Source organism: Natator depressus, chromosome 5, assembly GCF_965152275.1.
Source record: "Natator depressus isolate rNatDep1 chromosome 5, rNatDep2.hap1, whole genome shotgun sequence".
NCBI classification, from domain to species: domain Eukaryota; kingdom Metazoa; phylum Chordata; order Testudines; family Cheloniidae; genus Natator; species Natator depressus.
Window position 1 is genome coordinate 65,155 of NC_134238.1, and position 19,154 is coordinate 84,308.

General features: G+C 47.4%; 2 protein-coding genes across 10 annotated transcripts in view; one reads left to right on the top strand and one right to left on the bottom strand.

Annotated features, from left to right (window-relative positions):
- The window catches only part of ARHGEF39 (Rho guanine nucleotide exchange factor 39), a 61,127-nt gene extending 45,699 nt beyond the window's left edge, over nt 1-15,428 (bottom strand). For 3 of the 9 annotated variants that reach the window (XM_074952162.1, XM_074952160.1, XM_074952161.1), the window contains exon 1: nt 15,150-15,428. In XM_074952162.1, coding sequence (XP_074808263.1) covers nt 15,150-15,326 — 177 coding nt within the window. In that variant the 5' untranslated portion in view covers nt 15,327-15,428. Of the gene's footprint in view, nt 1-10,373; nt 10,433-10,785; nt 10,839-10,929; nt 11,023-11,102; nt 11,126-15,149 lie in introns of those variants that run through there. The other 6 variants (XM_074952165.1, XM_074952163.1, XM_074952164.1 and 3 more) reach the window with 6 other exon arrangements.
- Nucleotides 15,429-15,520: 92 nt separating this feature from the next.
- LOC141987126 (myosin-IIIb-like) overlaps nt 15,521-19,154 on the top strand; it is a 143,253-nt gene continuing 139,619 nt past the window's right edge. Inside the window, exons 1-3 of the mRNA XM_074952169.1 lie at nt 15,521-15,757; nt 16,431-16,496; nt 17,262-17,392. Coding sequence (XP_074808270.1) covers nt 15,629-15,757; nt 16,431-16,496; nt 17,262-17,392 — 326 coding nt within the window. The 5' untranslated portion in view covers nt 15,521-15,628. The remainder of the gene's footprint in view (nt 15,758-16,430; nt 16,497-17,261; nt 17,393-19,154) is intronic.

The window sequence follows — 19,154 nt, forward strand, 5'->3', positions numbered from 1 at the left end:
AGAAAAGTAAGCATTTATGGGATAAGAGGGAAGGTCCTCATGGATCAGTCACCAGATAAAATATAGTAAACAAAAGCTAGGAATAAATGGTCAGTTTTCACAATGGAGAGAGGTAAGTAACGTGGTCCCCCAAGGAGCTGGACTGGGACCTGTGCTGTTCACTATATTCATAAATGATCTGGAAAAAAGGGATAAATAGTGAGATGGCAAAATTTTCAGACCATTCTAAATTACTCAAGATAGTTAAGTCCCAAGCTGACTGTGAAAGTTATAAAGGGACCTCACAAAACTGGGTGACTGAGTAGCAAAATGGAAGATGAAATTTGGTGTCGATAAGTGCAAAGTAATGAAATAATTCCAACTATTCATACAAAATGATGGAGTCTAAATTACTGGTTACCACTCAAGAAAGAGATCTTGGAGTCCTTGTGGATAGTTCTCTGAAAACATCCACTCAATATGCAGTGGCAGTCAAAAAAGTTAACAGAATGACAGAAAATATTGTATGAACGGCTTTCATATGATGATAGGTTAAAAAGACTGGGACTGTTCAGCTTATAAAAGGTACGACACAATATAGGTCTATAAAATCACGGATGGTGTGGAGAAAGTGTTATTTATCTCCTCGCATAACACAAGAACCAGAGGGGTCATCCAATGAAATTAGTAAGCAGGTTTAAAACAAACATAAGGAAGCACTTCTACAAAGAATACATATAGTCAACTTGTGGAACTCCTTGCCAGGGGATGCTTGTGAAGGCCAAAAGTATAACTGGTTCAAAAAAGAATTAGGTAAGTCCATGGAGGATAGGTCCATCAACGGCTATTAGCCATGATAGTCAAAACCTCATGTGCCCGGTGTCCCTAAACCTCTGAGTGCCAGAAGCTGGAAATGGATGACAGGGAATATATTGCTCAATAAATTGCCCTGTTCTGTTTCTTCCCTCTAAAGCATCTGGCACTGGCCGGTATCAGAAGACAGTATACTGGGCTAGATGGACCATTGGTCTTACTTTTAATTTGGATATAAATTATTTGCTGAGGAGCTCTCTGAACCATTAAATCTTGATTTTTATTAAACCTTGGAACACTGTGGACATTGCAGAGGACTGGAAAAAGCCAGTATTGCCCTGAATATTTAAAAATGGAATGTGGGATGACCTGAGAAACCGTAGACTGGTTAGCCAGTCATCAGTTTTGGGAAAAATTATGGAAAGGTTGATATGGGACTCAGTAGCAGAATTCATACCTAATCAAGATACAGAGTAGCAGCCGTGTTAGTCTGTATTCGCAAAAAGAAAAGCAGTACTTGTGGCACCTTAGAGACTAACAAATTTATTTGACCATAAGCTTTCCTGAGTTACAGCTCACTTCATCGGATACATTCAGTGGAAAATACAGTGCGGAGATTTATATACATAGAGAACATGAAACAATGGGTGTTAACATACACACTTTTTGCGAATACACACTAACACTGGCTGCTACTCTGAACCCATACACACTGTAACAAGAGAGTTATCACTTAAGGTGAGCTATTACCAGCAGGAGAGTGGGGGGGGGGGGGGGGGGAGGGGCGGGGGGGAACCTTTTGTAGTGATAATCAAGGTGGGCCATTTCCAGCAGTTGACAAGAACATCTGAGGAACAGTGGGGGGTGGGGGGGGTGGAGGGGGGGAAATAAACATGGGGAAATAGTTTTACTTTGTGTAATGACACATCTACTCCCAGTCTCTATTCAAGCCTAAGTTAATTGTATCCAGTTTGCAAATTAATTCCCATTCAGCAGTCTCTCGTTGGAGTCTGTTTTTGAAGTTTTTTGTTGAAGAATTGCAACTTTTAGGTCTGTAATCAAGTGACCAAAGAGATTGAAGTGCTCTCCGACTGTTTTTTGAATGTTATAATTCTTGACGTCTGATTTGTGTCCTGCTGAAGTGAAGAAACAGATTGACAGAGCCAGAAGAGTACCCAGAAGTCACCTACTACAGGACAGGCCGAACAAAGAAAATAACAGAATGCCACTAGCCGTCACCTTCAGCCCCCAACTAAAACCTTTCCAACGCATTATCAAGGATCTACAACCTATCCTGAAGGATGACCCATCACTCTCACAGATCTTGGGAGACAGGCCAGTCCTTGCTTACAGACAGCCCCCAAAACTGAAGCAAATACTCACCAGCAACCACACACCAGAACCACTAACCCAGGAACCTATCCTTGCAACAAAGCCCGTTGCCAGCTGTGTCCACATATCTATTCAGGGGACACCATCATAGGGCCTAATCACATCAGCCACACTATCAGAGGCTCGTTCACCTGCACATCTACCAATGTGATATATGCCATCATGTGCCAGCAATGCCCCTCTGCCATGTACATTGGTCAAACTGGACAGTCTCTACGTAAAAGAATAAATGGACACAAATCAGATGTCAAGAATTATAACATTCATAAACCAGTCGGAGAACACTTCAATCTCTCTGGTCACGCGATTACAGACCTAAAGGTCGCAATATTACAACAAAAAGACTTCAAAAACAGACTCCAGCGAGAGACTGCTGAATTGGAATTAATTTGCAAATTGGATACAATTAACTTAAGCTTGAATAGAGACTGGGAGTGGATGGGTCATTACACAAAGTAAAACTATTTCCCCATGTTTATTCCCCCCCTTCACCCTCCACTGTTCCTCAGATGTTCTTGTCAACTGCTGGAAATGGCCCACCTTGATTATCACTACAAAAGGTTCCCCCACCCCACCCCCCCGCTCTCCTGCTGGTAATAGTTCACTTTAAGTGATCACTCTTGTTACAGTGTGTATAGTAACACCCATTGTTTCATGTTCTCTATGTATATAAATCTCCCCACTGTATTTTCCACTGAATGCATCCGATGAAGTGAGCTGTAGCTCACAAAAGCTTATGCTCAAATAAATTTGTTAGTCTCTAAGGTGCCACAAGTACTCCTTTTCTTTTTCCTAATCAAGATGTTATGGAAAAGGGGACTTGTCAAAGAAACCTGATATTTTTTCTGAAATCACAAATTTGGCTGATAAAGGATAATCGTGCTGACATAATATACTTAGAATTCTAGGAGGCATTTGATTTAGTCCTGCATGACATTCTGATAAAAAAAAAGTTAATTAGCATTATACAACGTCAGTTTAGGCCATATTAATTGCATTAAGAACTGGCTCACTGACAGATCTCAGGAAGTAGTTGTAAACTGGGACTCACAGATTTTGAGACCAGTGGGACCATTAGATCACCTAGTTTGACCTTCTGTTTAACACAGACCATGGAATTTTACCCAGGTAACCCTGTACTGAACCGAATAATTTGTGTCTGACTAAAGCATATTTTCCTGAAAGACATCCAATTCTTGATCTGAAGACTTCAAGAGTTGGAAAATCCAGCACTTCCTGTGGTAGCTGTTTGTTCTTGTAGTTCACTGTTAAAATGTTTTGCCTTATTTCTGAATCCATCTGGCTTCAGCTTTCAGCTAGTGGTTCTTATTACACCTTTCTCCACTAGGCTGAAAAGCTTTTACATCCAGTATTTTCTTCCTTTGAAGGTACTTGTAAACTGTCATCAAGTCATCTGTGACCCTAAGAGAACCCCAATGCCAGAGGGCAAGGTACCACCTGGTGTGTAGCAGTGAGTCTCAGCAGGCCTGAACAGCTCACTGCTTCCTAGGCACCTTCTAAATAAATAATACGGCAACAGTGTGTTGTAATACATCATTGGAGAACTAGTAACTCAAAAATCATTAATATTCTTGTGTGATGGATGTATCGTTAACCTGCAAAGAATTACACAGATGTGCTGGAAATATGTGACTAAAATGTGTCTAAATCAGGCATGTTAGGAAAAGCTGATACACATTTTTTTCTTAGACAAAAGGTTGTGAATTCCCCATCTGCTGAGCAATCCCTGGACAATGGAGATACATCAGCATGTAAACAAAGCAGCTGGGGAAAGATTTCACTTGCACTGTAAAATTGCAGCAAGGAACATCACATGGGAACTCACAGGGGTGGGGTGGGGCAGAAACCTTGATCAAGATGGCATTGCCCCCCCGGGAGGAGAGAAGAGACAAACCTCAGGGGACCTTCCTGGCTCTTGACATCAGGACACTGAAATTTGGGGACTATATGTAACTGGGAAAAAGACTTTGGGTTATCTGTCACCCGAGGCAAAGAAATGAAGTGCTTTGAGCTCTCTGTTGGATCCTGGCTAAAGCCTGGCCAGCCTGCTGGAAGAATGACTGGTGAGAAAACTACTTTCAACAAAAGACTCTAGTTTATTAAGTCTATTTTTACTTTTGTTTGTAACCATTTCTATACCTAGTCCTCTTCTACATGGTATCATGTAAATCTGTGTTCTGTTGTTAAACTCATTTTACTTTTACTACAAACCAACTCAGACCTGTGTACTGAAGTCGACAGTGTGTCAATTGCAGTTAACAGAGTAACAGCCGTGTTAGTCTGTATTCGTAAAAAGAAAAAAGAAAAAGGAGTACTTGTGGCACCTTAGAGACTAACCAGTTTATTTGAGCATGAGCTTTCGTGAGCTACAGCTCACCTCATCGGATGAAGTGAGCTGTAGCTCACGAAAGCTCATGCTCAAATAAACTGGTTAGTCTCTAAGGTGCCACAAGTACTCCTTTTCTTTTTTCTAATTGCAGTTAAGCTAACCAGCTGCTACATACTATTTCTTTAAAGCAGCAGCAAATTTGATAAGGTTTTGAGAGTGTTACAGTTTTGAGAGGTTGAACACTGCAGAAAAATGTTTTTGGGAAGACTGTGGAGCTAGAAGGGTTATAGAGGGCCCCCAGCAAAAATATCCAGGCAGTGCAAGCCAGAGTGAGACCTTCATCCTTGTATGCTAGCTGTTGGTGTCACAGCTGTGAGCCACAGCAGCATAGCATATAAGGCACCCGAAGTTGCAAGGCAGGTGTTGAATGAACCCCTTTCTGGCATGGATTGCTCCCAAAAGCATCACATCATCTCTCAGTTTTCTCCTGGGTAAGTTAAACAGATAGAGCTTGTTAAGTCTTGCACTGTAAGGCATTTTTTGTAGCCCTCAAGTCATTTTTGTGGCTCTTCTCTACATCCTCTTCTGGTGTCAACACTCTAAAAAGCATGCTGGAAAAAGTTAACTGTATGCAGTATTCTAGTATCTGTCTCACCAATACCACATACAGAGATAAAAATCATCTCTCTATTCACTGTTTATATATCAATGAATGCATTAAGCTACTTTGCCACTGCATTGCTACTCTGAAACCTGCATTGCACTGGGAGCTCATGTTGAGTTGTTTTTCCACTATGACCCCTAAATCCTTTTCAGTCACTGCTTTCCAGCATACAGTCCCACATTCTGTAGGTATGGTGTATATTCATTGTTACTAGGTGGAGGACCTTGCATTTGGCTGTATTAAAATTCATTTTGTTTGAATGGACCCTGATTGATAAGCAATCCAGATGGCTCCTGAATGACTATCTTGTCCTCATTTGTCGCGGTAAATCTTTGTGTCAATTTTTCTTTAAATCACTAATGAGTTTTTATTTACTTCTAGACCCTTCATAAAAATACTGAATAGCATGAAGCCTTGAACTCTCTGTGGAATCCCACTAGAAAAAACGCACATTCAGTGATGATTCAACTTTCACAACTACTTTGAGATTTGTCAGTTCTTAATCCATTTAACGTGTGTTTTATTGATATTACATAGTGCTAATTTTGGGAATAGACTATGGCAGGGGTGGCTAAATGCGGCTCTTTACAGTTAAAGTGCGCCTTGCGGAGCCCCCCATGCCCCATGGTGGGGCGGGAGACTCAAGACTTCTGCCCAGCAGTAGGATGGTGGGACTAGGGGCTTCTGCTCAGCAGGGAGAGGGGTCTAGGAGCTTCAACCCCACAGGAGGCTCCTGCTGGGGCTCAGGACTTCAGCCCCACTCTTGCTGAAGCCCCAAGCTGAAGCCCCTAGCCCCCACCCTGCCGCAGGGCAGAAGCTCTGAGCCCTGGCAGGTGCACCAGGCTCTCGAACTTCTGAAGATTATCATATGCGGCTCAGAGGGTCAGTAAATTTGGCCACTCCTGGACTATGGGGTCCACAGGGATGTGTTTTTGGCCCAATACTATTCAATGTCTATCCGTGATTTTGTATTTTCTCCAATATCATTATTGGTAAAGTTTGCAGAGAACACAAAAAAAATTGATGGAATGGAAAAATAACGATGGGGACACATCAGTTATGTAGGCCGAACTGGATCACTTGGTAAGGTGGGCTCATTTGAGAAAGGTGTCTTAACTATGTAGCTGACATCTTGAACAAGTTTGAGACCCTGCTAGAGTACACTGATGCTGAATCCACCTGGACAGACTTCAGATTGCAGATAACTGATGCTTCTACGACCATCTGTCACCGTGCCTCAGTGGGTCACAGCTGAGATTGTCCTCAATCTGGCATTCAGGACAAACTGCTGAAAAATAGGGCAGAACCCCCTACTGCACCACCTTGCTGCGGGGCAGAGATCCTGAGCTTCCCCCTAGTCTGGTAGGTGCAGAATGGGGGGAGTTGGGGGGGGGCCTTGAACTGCACTTTAATGGTAACAGAGCTGCATGTGGCTCATGAGCCATAGTTTGGCCACCCCTGGTCTAATCTCAAGAGATCAGCCATTTAGCCAGGTCAATATATAACTCAGATCTTACACATAATCATGCTAATTCCAATCCTTCAGTGACTAAAAACTAAAGGTTTAATAATAAAAAGAAAAAAAAATAGACTTAACAATGGTTAACAGGTCATATACATACAAAAAATTACAAAGTCCTTATATCAGGTTTGTAGCAATGATAGTATAGACTGCTGGCTTGTAAAGTCTCTCTGGTAACTTCCAAAAGATTGGGAGGGCCTCATTCCATATTTCAGTATGCTCCTTTTTGTTGTCAATCCATAGTCCAGAGAATCAGGGCAGGAAAGAGACAAAATAGAGATCTCAGGGGTCTTTTATATCCTCGGTTATATACCTGGACATGTACTGTCTCAAACAAAGCTCACAGCCCAGTTTGTGGAAAGTTACTGGCTCAAGATGGAGTCCAAGGTCACATAAGCATATCAAGTCCTTAAATGGCTTAATGATTCCCAGGGCAGCTATTATCCATATTCGTGCTAAGGCATCCACAGGAAGGCTTACTGGGTGGGATATTTCTTCCACTGTGGCTGGATGGTGTCAGACACCTGTCCCTCATAGGCAGTCTATCCTAAGACATAACATCATGGAGGCACATGCTGACACCATCCAAAATACAGAATGAGAACTAACCAACATGTCTTAGCACAACGAAATGCAAGATAGTATATCTAGAAACAAATACTGTAGGTCATACTTAAGTAACCCTTCTGTCAGAGGTCTGCAGCAACAAGGATCAGGTTAAAATATGATGGGGTTCCTCTTTAAACACACACACACGCACCAGCTTGAGGCCTCATCCAGAATCTGGGAAAACTAACCACCTCCCGTGGGTGCCCTTAACAGGCAATTACTTCCCCTCTCACAAGCACTGAGTGTACATAAAGTATAACAAACTTTAAAGGGAACAACACAGTGTTAATTTGGGAAAACACAAAAATAATACATTAGAGCACAGATGTTTGGTAGAAATTCATGCAGTGGCGTTCACTCAGCTCTGTTGCTGCCCTTTACAACTTCAATGGAGAGCTACAAACAACTCTAACCAGATTACCAGCTCCAAGATTTCAGCTCTATCATTACACTGTGGAGAGGGTCCAATACATTTGTAACCCTTGACGAACCCATGCCACCAGGGATTCAGTCTTTCCTGTATGAGTATCTCTCTATCATTCTGGTTTGTGTCCAAATGTCACTGCCACGCCATTCAGGATTGAGGTTCTGGTTACAACTCATTGAGGACATCTTCAATATAGTTCTGTTGTCCTATTGTTACACAATAAGGATAATATTTAATTATTCCTACACCCAAGACTTACATGAATTTTAACCCAAAATGGCCAAATATTTTCACCATGGCGTAGTAGGGGTTACTTGTGCAAGTGAGATGCATTCACACTCTCTCTTTTCCTTTGCAAAAAGAAAAGGAGTACTTGTGGCACCTTAGAGACTAACCAATTTATTTGAGCATAAGCTTTCGTGAGCTACAGCTCACTTCATCGGATGCATACTGTGGAAAGTACAGAAGATCTTTTTATACACACAAACCATGAAAAAATGGGTGTTTACCACTACAAAAGGTTTTCTCTCCCCCCACCCCACTCTCCTGTTGGTAATAGCTTATCTAAAGTGATCACTCTCCTTACAATGTGTATGATAATCAAGTTGGGCCATTTCCAGCACAAATCCAGGGTTTAACAAGAACGTCGGGGGGCGGGGGTAGGAAAAAACAAGGGGAAATAGTGACTTAGGGGGAGGGTGTGAATTTGCAGAACCCTCATCTCTGGGCTTCATTATTTTCACCTCTTCAACACCGCACCCACATCACACCCACCTATGCCCTATCTCCCATCCATTCAAAACATAGCCACTAAAACCATCAGCCTCTCCCACTTTAACTACATCGTGTTCAAGATTTTTGTCCTATTCTTCAAAACCCTTCCCTTCATCACATCACCTAGGGACCATGGCCATCTGAAGATAGCCAGATAGCTCCAGCCACTCCTTTCTACCCTCCACACACCTCCTGCCCCAGTGGCTGGAGTGGCTCAAGAGCATGAGTACCAACCTCAGATCAGACTGTTACAAACCAGCGCACAAATGGCAAACTGATTGTGAGTTCTATACTTAGATCTCACCAACCCAGCATTAAGTGTGAACTCCTTAAGCACTATAACAGCCTTAACATGGTGTCACAGACAGTCCCCTTGGATACTCTGGTCTATCTTACCACCAAGACAAGCCTGCCTTTGTGACAGATGGTCCCTTACACCAAAAATCACAACAATATTCAGGTTCCTCTCAATTTCAAAGGATGAGTCACTTACCCCAGGTCAATTGTACCTCAGATCTGTCACCACAGACAACACTTGTTGCCAATCCTATATTAAACTACAGTAATTCCTCACTTAACGTTGTAGTTATGTTCCTGAAAAATGCTACTTTAAGCGAAACGATGTTAAGCGAATCCCATTTCGCCATAAGAATTAATGTAAATAGTGGGGGGTTAGGTTCCAGGGAAATTTTTTTTGCCAGACAAAAGACTATACTATATATATATATAATATACACACACACAGAATACAAGTTTTAAACAAACAATTTAATACTGTACACAACAATGATGATTGTGAAGCTTAGTTGAGGTGGTGGAGTCAGAGGGTGGGATATTTCCTGGGGAATGCCTTACTGCTAAATGATGAACTAGCACTCAGCTGAGCCCTCAAGGGTTAACACATAGTTGTTAATGTAGCCTCACACTCTACAAGGCGCAGGAATGGAGGGAGGAGACACAGCATGGCAAAGAGAGACAGAGACTGTGTGTGTGTGACACACACACACCGGAGGGGCAGAGGATGCTGAATGCTCCAAGGTCAGACCCAGGAAGGTGGAAGTTGTGAGAGCTGTGTGTCCTGAAGACAGTCTGCTCACAGAGAGGAGACTTCACCAGAGTCCCTGACTGGCTTTGTGGGGAGCAGTTCCAGAGCATCGCCCGGAGACTCTATGACACCTCAAGAAGTCATTAAGTCCAGCCCCTTGCACTGAGGCAGGACCATGTAAACCTAGGCCATCCCTGACAAAGGTTTGTCCAATCTGTTCTTAAAAACCTTAAAAAATGACATGGATTCCACCGCCTCCCTTGGAAGCCTGTTCCAGATCTTAACTATCCTTATCATTAGAAAGCTTTTCCTAATATCTAACCTAAATCTCCCTTGCTGCAGATTAAGCCCATTGCTTCTTTTCCTACCTTCAGTGGACATAGAGAGTAATTGATCACAGTCCTCTTTATATAACAGACCTTTACATATTTGAACGCTCTTTTCTCAAAACTAAACATGCCCAGTTTTTTTACCCTTATGGGAGGCACAAGTAGTGATTAAGGCACAGATCCACAAGGATAATGAGGCACGTACGTCCCAGTTTTGGCTCCATGGAAATCCCCAAGACTCCTGCCAAACTTGGTGGGCACCTACATTTTAGAGGTACAGTAAAAGCTCCCTAGGCACCCTCTCAGTGTGTTTTGCCCTCTCAGCATGCACACTGCTACCTCACTCTAGGCACTCAGTGAGAGCCACACAGCAAGGGAAGATGGGTGTTTGGGCCCTGCAATCAAGTAAGGGGTAAAAGATTTGAATAGGGCATCTCCCACCTCTCAGGAGAATCCTCTGACCACTGACCTGTGGAATATTTTGAGGTGGGGCTCCCTCCCTCCAGCTCTCCAGTTGAAGCTGTTCCACTGTGGATAAATAATGAAAGAGCAACTGGAGCAGGAGGACTGGACCAGAGAGTCAATCCTTCTCACTCTGGTCCAATGACTATTCCACTGTGGATAAACGCCTACAGTCATTTCTCCTGCCCCCAGCACAGCTCTCCTCTTCCCCGACAACAAAGTGCAGCAGCAGAGCACATGGTCCTCCTGCCCCTACACACACACGCGCGCTCTCCCCTCACCCCACAGGACATCGCAGGACTCTGCCTCCCTCCTCCGACACAAAGAATACGGGGGGTGGGGGGCATAGCCGTGTCCCCCCCATACAACGGGAGGGCGCACAGCCCTCCCGCCCCGGTACAGCGGGGGAGCGGACCTACCGCCAGCCCTCACAGGCTCTCACACACCGGCGGGACAGCGGCACAGCCCCCCGCGTGCTCTCCGGGCACAGATGACGTCGCCCGCGGCAGGGCGCGGCTCCAAGAGAGGGAAGCCGACCCCGGAGGAACCCGGCGCCCCATTACCTGCGCTCGCTGGGCCTCAGTCAGCAACAGGCCACCCTGCCAGAGCCGCCCCGCCCCGCATTTAAACGGCCGCTGCCGCGCGAGCCCGGGGGGGGGGGGGGGGGCAGGGCAGGGCAGGGCAGAGCACAGCACAGCACCGCACCGCACCTCCTCCCTCCCTCCCACCCACCCACCAGCATTCAAACGGCCGCTGCCGCGCGAGCCCAGGGAGAGGGCGGGCAGAGCAAAGCACAGCACCTCCCCTCCCCCCCCCGCTCCTCCCTCCCACCAGCATTCAAACGGCCGCTGCCGCGCGAGCCCAGGGAGAGGGCGGGCAGAGCAAAGCACCGCACCTCCTCCCTCCCACCCACCAGCATTCAAACGGCCGCTGCCGCGCGAGCCCAGGAAGAGGGCGGGCAGAGCACAGCACAGCACAGCACAGCACCTCCCCTCCCCTCCCGCTCCTCCCTCCCACCAGCATTCAAACGGCCGCTGCCGCGCGAGCCCAGGGAGAGGGCGGGCAGAGCAAAGCACCGCACCTCCTCCCTCCCACCCACCCACCCCCCCAGCATTCAAACGGCCGCTGCCGCGCGAGCCCAGGGAGAGGGCGGGCAGAGCAAAGCACAGCACCTCCCGCCCACCCCCCCAGCATTCAAACGGCCGCTGCAGCCGCGAGCCTGGGGGGTGGGCACAGCACCTCCTCCTCCTGCGCGGGGAGAGAGTGCGGCGCCCAACCGGTCCGGACCAGGCCGGGCTGGTGGGCGCTTCCCACCTAGTCCTCGGCTTGGGCCCGCGAACGGCGAGTCCGAGCCTGGGATGACTGGGGGCCAGGCCAGAGGGGACCGGGCGGCAAATGGAGCTGGGGGCGGGCGGCGAGTCTGAGGCAAGCGGGGAGGCGCGGCCGGGGGCCGGGCGGTGGCAAGAGGCGAGCTCGGGGCGGGTCTGAGGACCCGTTTTGCGGTAAGGGGACTGGGGAGCCGCCGTGGTTTGTCACTTGCAGTATTTGTTCTCTCTGTCCCTCCGCCCCACAGAAAGGCTAGGAAGGACCCATCCGGCGCAGAGGCCGGGAGAGTGGAGGGCTCGGCCCAGGGGAGCAGTAGGCGAACAGGGTGGTCAGCACGCCGAGAGGAAAGGAGATGCGAGAGAGTCGCCGGGGAAAAAGCCGGGGGAAGGGGTGCAGTATCTGAGCTAAATCGTTCAGGCATGAGAGAGAGAGCGCGCAGCTTCAAGATGAAAGAATAAAGTGAAAGATTTTTAAAAATGAGTCTGAGGGAAAGAGAAGAAAGGAAAGCAGCAGCCAGGAGGACAGTGGGTGGCGCCTGGAACGTACAATTGAAACAATTTGTTTAGGATAAGCTATAGCTATACAGGTGTAAGCACTTCCATACTGGCATGAATACATATACAGGAGGGAAGAGGGGGGTATTTATAGGGCTGTTGATTAATGGCAGTACTTGCACAGTAAAAGATAAACAAAAGAAATAGTATTTTTCAATTCACCTCATACAAGTACCTTAGTGCAATCTGTGTGGTGAAAGTGCAATTTACAAATGTAGATTTTTAGAAAATCAACCTTCTGCTGATGGCATCTGACTCAGATAATTAAAATGAACATGCATCAGTCCTCACTGCTTTGGATTGTTATCGAGCAGAACCTGTCATCAGGATGGATACATGTCCCCTGGAATGGTGGTTGAAGCATGAAGGGACATGAGAATCTTTAGCGCATCTGGCACGTAAATATCTTGTGATGCCGGCTACAACAGTGCCATGAGAAAGCCTGTTCTCATTTTCAGGGGACATTGTAAATAAGAAGCGGGCAGCATTATCTCCTGCAAATGTGAACAAATTTGTTTGTCTGAGCGATTGGTTTAACAAGAAGTAGGACTGAGTGGACTTGCAGTCTCTAAAGCTTTACATTGTTTTATTTTTCAATTATTATTTTTTGTTATTTTTTGTACATAATTCTACATCTGTAAATTCAACTTTCATGATAAAGAGATTGCACTACAGTACTTGTATTAGGTGAATTGAAAAATACTATTTCTTTTGTCTTTTTACAGTGCTGCTGGTGGGTGCAGAGCATCCACTGATTTTTCCTCATGGGTGCTCCAGCCCTAGAGCACCCACAGAGTCATAGAATATCAGGGTTGGAAGGGATCTCAGGAGATCACCTAGTCCAACCCCCTGCTCAAAGCAGGACCAATCCCCAACTAAATTGGCTCCTATGGTCTAGCCATTTTCAAGGTTTTTTTTAAGATGTACAGGAACTTCATGTGACTACTCATTTTGGATAGGCTTTTAACATATGACAGAATTGAAGCGGGGTGGGGGAATGATTTGTTTAATTTTCTTGAAGTTGGGTTTAGGACTGTTCTATACACTTTATGCCACTACAATTGTGCCCAACACTAAAGTGTTAGACTGCTTAATTATCAGTTTCTAAAACAATATAGTTAAAGCAGTACAAAAACTGTGTAAATAAACTCATAGCTTTAAATAATCCAGGGAGCACTGCCCTAGGGCGAAGGAATGAGACAGTGATGTTACAGTTGTAGTAAGAGGCCCTGAAACATAAACCCTTGTATCAGAGGCCTGGTCTGAGGCCCAAAGCCTGAACCAAAGTACTTCCAGGCATTGCTAAGCAAAGCTGGGCTGTGAGCCAGAGGCAGGCCCTAATTGCAGAACTTGGCAAGAAAAGGGCTCCTAGAAAGCACACGCTAATGATATAAGTAGTAATAAGAGGAACGTGTGCCAAGATGGCACCTGGACATCCCAATACGAGGACACTTCACAGAGATAACAAGGAACAGCCAGATGCACCCCAAAGACAGGGTCAAAAGGACAGCATGATGGACAGATCTGTTTGTTTGAACCAACATGATCAAAGGGGGAGACAGCACCCTAATGGGTCAAGGGGCTGTACCTCAATACATCAGTAGGGATGAGTAATCTGTTCTGCAACTGTATAAAAATAGGTCCCGGAGCGCATATCTTTGTCCAGCCTAGGGGGCAGTGGAGTGTCCCGCCACTGACTGAGCTGTGTCCATTGCCAGGGGGCACATATTTGTAGCATGTCCTGTAGAGTCTATAGGAAACTATTACTGTGCTTCGTTTGACAATAAACCTGGTTGGGTGCCTTCGTACCTTACTAGAGTCTGTGGTCTTTGGGGGTTCTCTCAGGGTCTGCTGTGTTAGCTATCTGTGCAGAGCTGAGGCAGCACACAGAGGGAACACGCACACAGCCGACTGTTATCATCATCGAACAAGAGCAGAGCACCACACTGGTAGCTACCAACAACAGCAGTCACAATCACTTGCCTTTTCACACACTAGTCTTCCCCCTTGCTGGCTCAGCAGCAGTTCTGCAGAAAAGGACCTGGGGTTTACAGTGGATGAGAGGCTGGGTATGAGTCAGCAGTGTGCCCTTGTTGCCAAGAAGGCTAACGGCATATTGGGCTGCATTAGTAGGAGGATTGAAAGCAGATTGAGGGAAGTGATTATTCCCCTCTATTTGGCACTGGTGAGGCCACATCTGGAGTATTGTGTCCAGTTTTGGGGCCCCCACTACAGAAAGGATGTGAAACAAATTGGAGAGAGTCCAGCGAAGGGCAACAAAAATGATTAAGGGGCTGGGGCACATGACTTATGAGGACAGGCTGAAGGAACTGGGCTTCTTTAGTCTGCAGAAGAGAAGAGTGAGGGGAGATTTGATTGTAGCCTTCAACTACCTGAAGGGGGGTTCCAAAGAGGATGGAGCTTGGCTGGTCTCAGTGGTGGCAGATGACAGAACAAGGAGCAATGGTCTCAAGTTGCAGTGGGGGAGGTCTAGGTTGGTTATTAGGAAACATTATTTCACTAGGAGGGTGATGAAGCACTGGAATGGGTTATCTAGGGAGGGTGAGGAATCGCCATCCTTAGAGGTTTTTAAGGCCCGGCTTGACAGCCCTGGCTGGGATGATTTAGTTGGGGTTGCTCCTGTTTTGAGCAGGGGGTTGGACTAGATGACCTCCTGAGGTCTCTTCCAACTGTAATCTTCTATGATTATGTCCTGAATATGTAGAAATTAACATTCTTGCACTCTGGCACAAGGTGTTTTGTGTTTCCTTGTGTGAGTGTAGACACAGAAGCCATGCTTTCTCTGTGGGGATGGCTCATGTTGAAGAAATACAAAGTATACTTCCAAGGCAGACCGTGACCCATCTGTCAAGGGTAGAGGGATTTTTTTAAACTAGTTTTACCTGCAGCTCCGCTGGTGTTGCTGTGTCCCGGGATCGTTGGCTCAGGTAGCACCATGAGTTGCTTAACTTCTCTGTCTTTATGAACAACGGGAATTGCTTGGTGATGCCGCTTGCTGAGATCCCTCCTATGAGGGCAGCCCGTGCTGCAGAGGGGATACTCTCGGGGTTTAGCCCCATTCTGTGAAGGTCCTGGTTTGAGCTGGACCCCAGACTCCACTGCCCTGTGGCCAGGTGGCTGGGAGTCACTCCTCAGACAGGAAGCTGGAGTCTGTAGGAAGGAGGAAGGGAGCGCGCCGGGGGAGTGGGCTGAGGTGGGACTGCCCGACCCAGGGCGGGGCTGGGGGCCCAGGAAGGGAGGAGAGGGGGAGGGACCGACGGACTCGCTGGGTCGGGGCGAGTCTTGAAGGCTCCTGGGCGGAAGCTCTCTTGCGGCCGCCGGTTCTTGGTGGGGGTCGGGCTCGGAGCCAAGCCTTGCTGGGATGGTGCCTCCTGGGGAGCCGGGGCCGCTGGCCTGCGACGGGGCCGATGACCTGGCTGCCCTGGCGGAGCTGGACGAGGCGAGGCTGCTGCAGAATCTGAGCGGCCGCTTCCTGCAGCAGCGGGTCTATGTGAGGGGGAGCCCGGGGCAGTGCTGGGGGGTAACCGGGGCCGAGGGGGGTCTGCTGTAGGGCCTCCCCTCCTTGGGAAATGACTGGAGGGTGGGAGAAGGGCCCGAGGGACCCCGCGGGACACCGGGTGGGGGGCCCACGGGACGCTGGAAGCGTGTAAGGGACGGCTGAGGGACACCGGGGGGCAGGAGACCCCGCAGGACACGGTGTTCGTGTGAGAAAGGGCTTAGGGACTCCAGGGATGGGGGAGCAGGGGACCCCACGGCACACTGAGGGTATGGTGTGGGGGGCGGGAGACCCCGCGAGTCACTGGGGGTGTGTGCAGTGGGGCAAGGGACCCCACGGGACACCAGGGGCAAGTGGGCAGTGCTTAATGGGTGCTGCCAGGACTGAGCCCTGGCACCCCGTGCTTGCAGCCTCAGTTATGCAAGTAAAAAAATTGCTTGAGCGCTGGCACCTAATTGTTTGAGCCCTGGGGTACCTCTTTCATTACAAATTAAGTACTGCCTCTGGTGGTGGAGGGAGACCCTGTTAGACACTGGGGATGTGTTGGATGGGAGACCCCTTGGGACATGGTTTCCTCACCATGCCTCAGCAGTGTAGTGCCCTTGGTCCATGGGGCACTGTGCAATGCTTGCTTACCTGGTTGGTGGGAATTTTCCTTTTACATCAGACATATATTGGGGACATTCTGATTGCGATGAACCCGTTCCAGAGCCTTCCGCTCTACGAGAAACCAGTAAGTGTCCCCGCATTCCAGTGTATGGTGTGAGTAACATGAGTGTGTGGTGTCTTGTGCTGGTGTGGCCCTGGTGGGGAAGAGGTGCAGGTGCAGGTGGCCCTTCCGGGGGGGGCGGGCCAGACAAGGGGAACAGAGTTGTGCACTTTGCTCTTGATGTTTGAATCACATTACTTCCTTGTGAAGTTACATTGTTACCCATAAGGAATGTGGCTACTTGGGCTTTTGTAGGAGGCTTTTCTATGTACTTTGAAGTCCCTGTTTTTTTCAAAATGTAGTAAGTCTCATACGGATTTTGTCAGCTGTGTTTTGATTTCTCTCTGTCACCCATGGCTCTTTGTGCTTCATTCTGTTTGAAACAAAATATTTTAGACAGTTTTAAATCTACAAAGTACTCATTGAACTGAGTATCCAGTAATAAAAAACAATCCTGCTCGCAGCAGCCTTCACATCATACCCACTGTTTACACCCTACCCTCGCCCTCCTCCCCACAAATGCTCAGGAACAGAGATGACCTTTGCAATAAGCCAGAAGGTTCTAAGCAGGGCAGTGGCAGGGGGTTCTGGGGCACATTATGTTTCTGGAAATCTTCATCTGACATGTGCTGTATTGTTTGATTGGCTCTATCAAACCATGGAAAATGTAATCTAAGCTTCTCCCTCCCTTGTCGCAGTGGCTAGCTGAGGTGAGGAGGGGAGAATTTACCCTCTGTCCCCTAACTGTTCTGGCATTTCACTTTAATTGAACTTTCCTCCTGCTCCCAGGTGTCAGAGAAATATCAGAACCATGACAAGGGTACCCTACCCCCCCACATCTTTGCCATTGCTGACAGAGCATACCAGGCCATGCTGGGACATCTGGCAACAGGACCTCGGAACCAGTGTATCGTCATCAGGTAAGAGAAAACAATTCAAAATATTTGTAGGGCTCCATATTGTGGGACAGTACAGTCTTGTCAGACCTGCATCACTGACAGGGAGAGCAGACAAGATGGAACTATCAACTTTGCACCTTCCGGTCTGTGGCCAATGCCCTCATTAAGCTGGTGTTTAAAGAAGGGGGAATGAAGACCAAAGGCCTCTTCCTGGAATCCATTTAAGTGCTTATTATGGTGGTTAAAACAGAACCTCTATGTTGTCTTCCCACGTACCCACCCTTCACCCTTCTCATTCACTTCCTGAGAGTTGACTACAGGGGCAGTGAGCTCAGAGTCACAGAAGATTAGAGTTGGAAGAGACCTCAGGAGGTCATTTAGTCCAACCCCCTGCTCAAAGCAGGACCAATCCCCAAGTTTTGCCCCGGATCTCTAAATGGCCCCCTCAAGGATTGAACTCTCAACCCTGGGTTTAGCAGGCCAATGCTCAAACCAATGAGCTATGCCTCCCCCACAGCCAGGGCTTTGTCAAGCCAGGCCTGAAAAACCTGTGAAGATAGAGATTCCACCCCCCCCCCCCCAGTAACCCATTCCAGTGCTTCACCCTCCTAGTGAAATAGTTTTTCATAATATCCAACCTAAACTTCCACCACCGCAACTTGAGACCATTGCTCCTTGTTCTGTCGTCTGCCACCACTGAAAATAGCCGAGGTCCATTCTCTTTGGAACCCCACTTCAGATAGTTGAAGGCTGCTATCAAATCCCCCCTCACTCTTCTCTTCTGCAGACTAAATAAGCCCAGTTCCCTCAGCCTGTCCTTATATGTCATGTGCCCCAGCCCCCTAATCATTTTTATTGCCCTCTGTTGGACTCTCTCCAATTTGTCCACATCCTTTCTGTAGTGGGGGGCCCAAAACTGGATGCAGTACTTCAGATGTGGCCTCACCAGTGCCAAATAGAGGGGAATAATCACTTCCCTTGATCTGCTGGCAGTGCAGCCCAATATGCTGTTAGCCTTCTTGGTAACAAGGACACACTGTTGACTCATATCCAGCTTCCTGTCCACTGTAATCCCCAGGTCCTTTTCTGCAGAACTGCCGCTTAGCTAGTTGGTCCCCAGCCTGTAGCAGTGCATGGGATTCTTCCATCCTCAGTGCAGGACTCTGCACTTGTCCTTCTTGAACCTCATCAGATTTCTTTTAGCCGAATCCTCCAATTTGTCTAGGTCACTCTGGACTCTATCCCTACCCTCCAGCATATCTACCTCTCCCCGCAGCTTAGTGTCACCTGCAAACTTGCTGAGGGTGCACTCCCTTCCATCCTCCAGATCATTAATGAAGATGTTGAACAAAATCAGCCCCAGGACAGACCGCTGGGGCACTCTGCTTGATGCCGGCTGCCAACTAGACATCGAGCCATTGATCACTACCCATTGAGCCCGACGATCTAGCCATCTTTCTATCCACCTGATAGTGCATTCATCCAATCCATACTTTTTTAACTTGCTGGCAAGAATACTGTGGGAGACCGTATCAAAAGTTTTGCTAAAATCAAGATATATCACGTCCACTGCTTTCCCCATATCCACAGAGTCAGCAGTATGATAAACCGCTTGGCAAAAGATGGGTGATATTCTACAGCATCATCACTAGGCTCTACAGCCAACACTGAGGATATAGCCTTTTTATTGCTATTTCTTTTATTGCAGTACATGCTATGATTGTCTTAAAAGTGCTGAATGCCTAGACAGAACGCCCCATTGAGATGAGTGGGGCAGATGAGA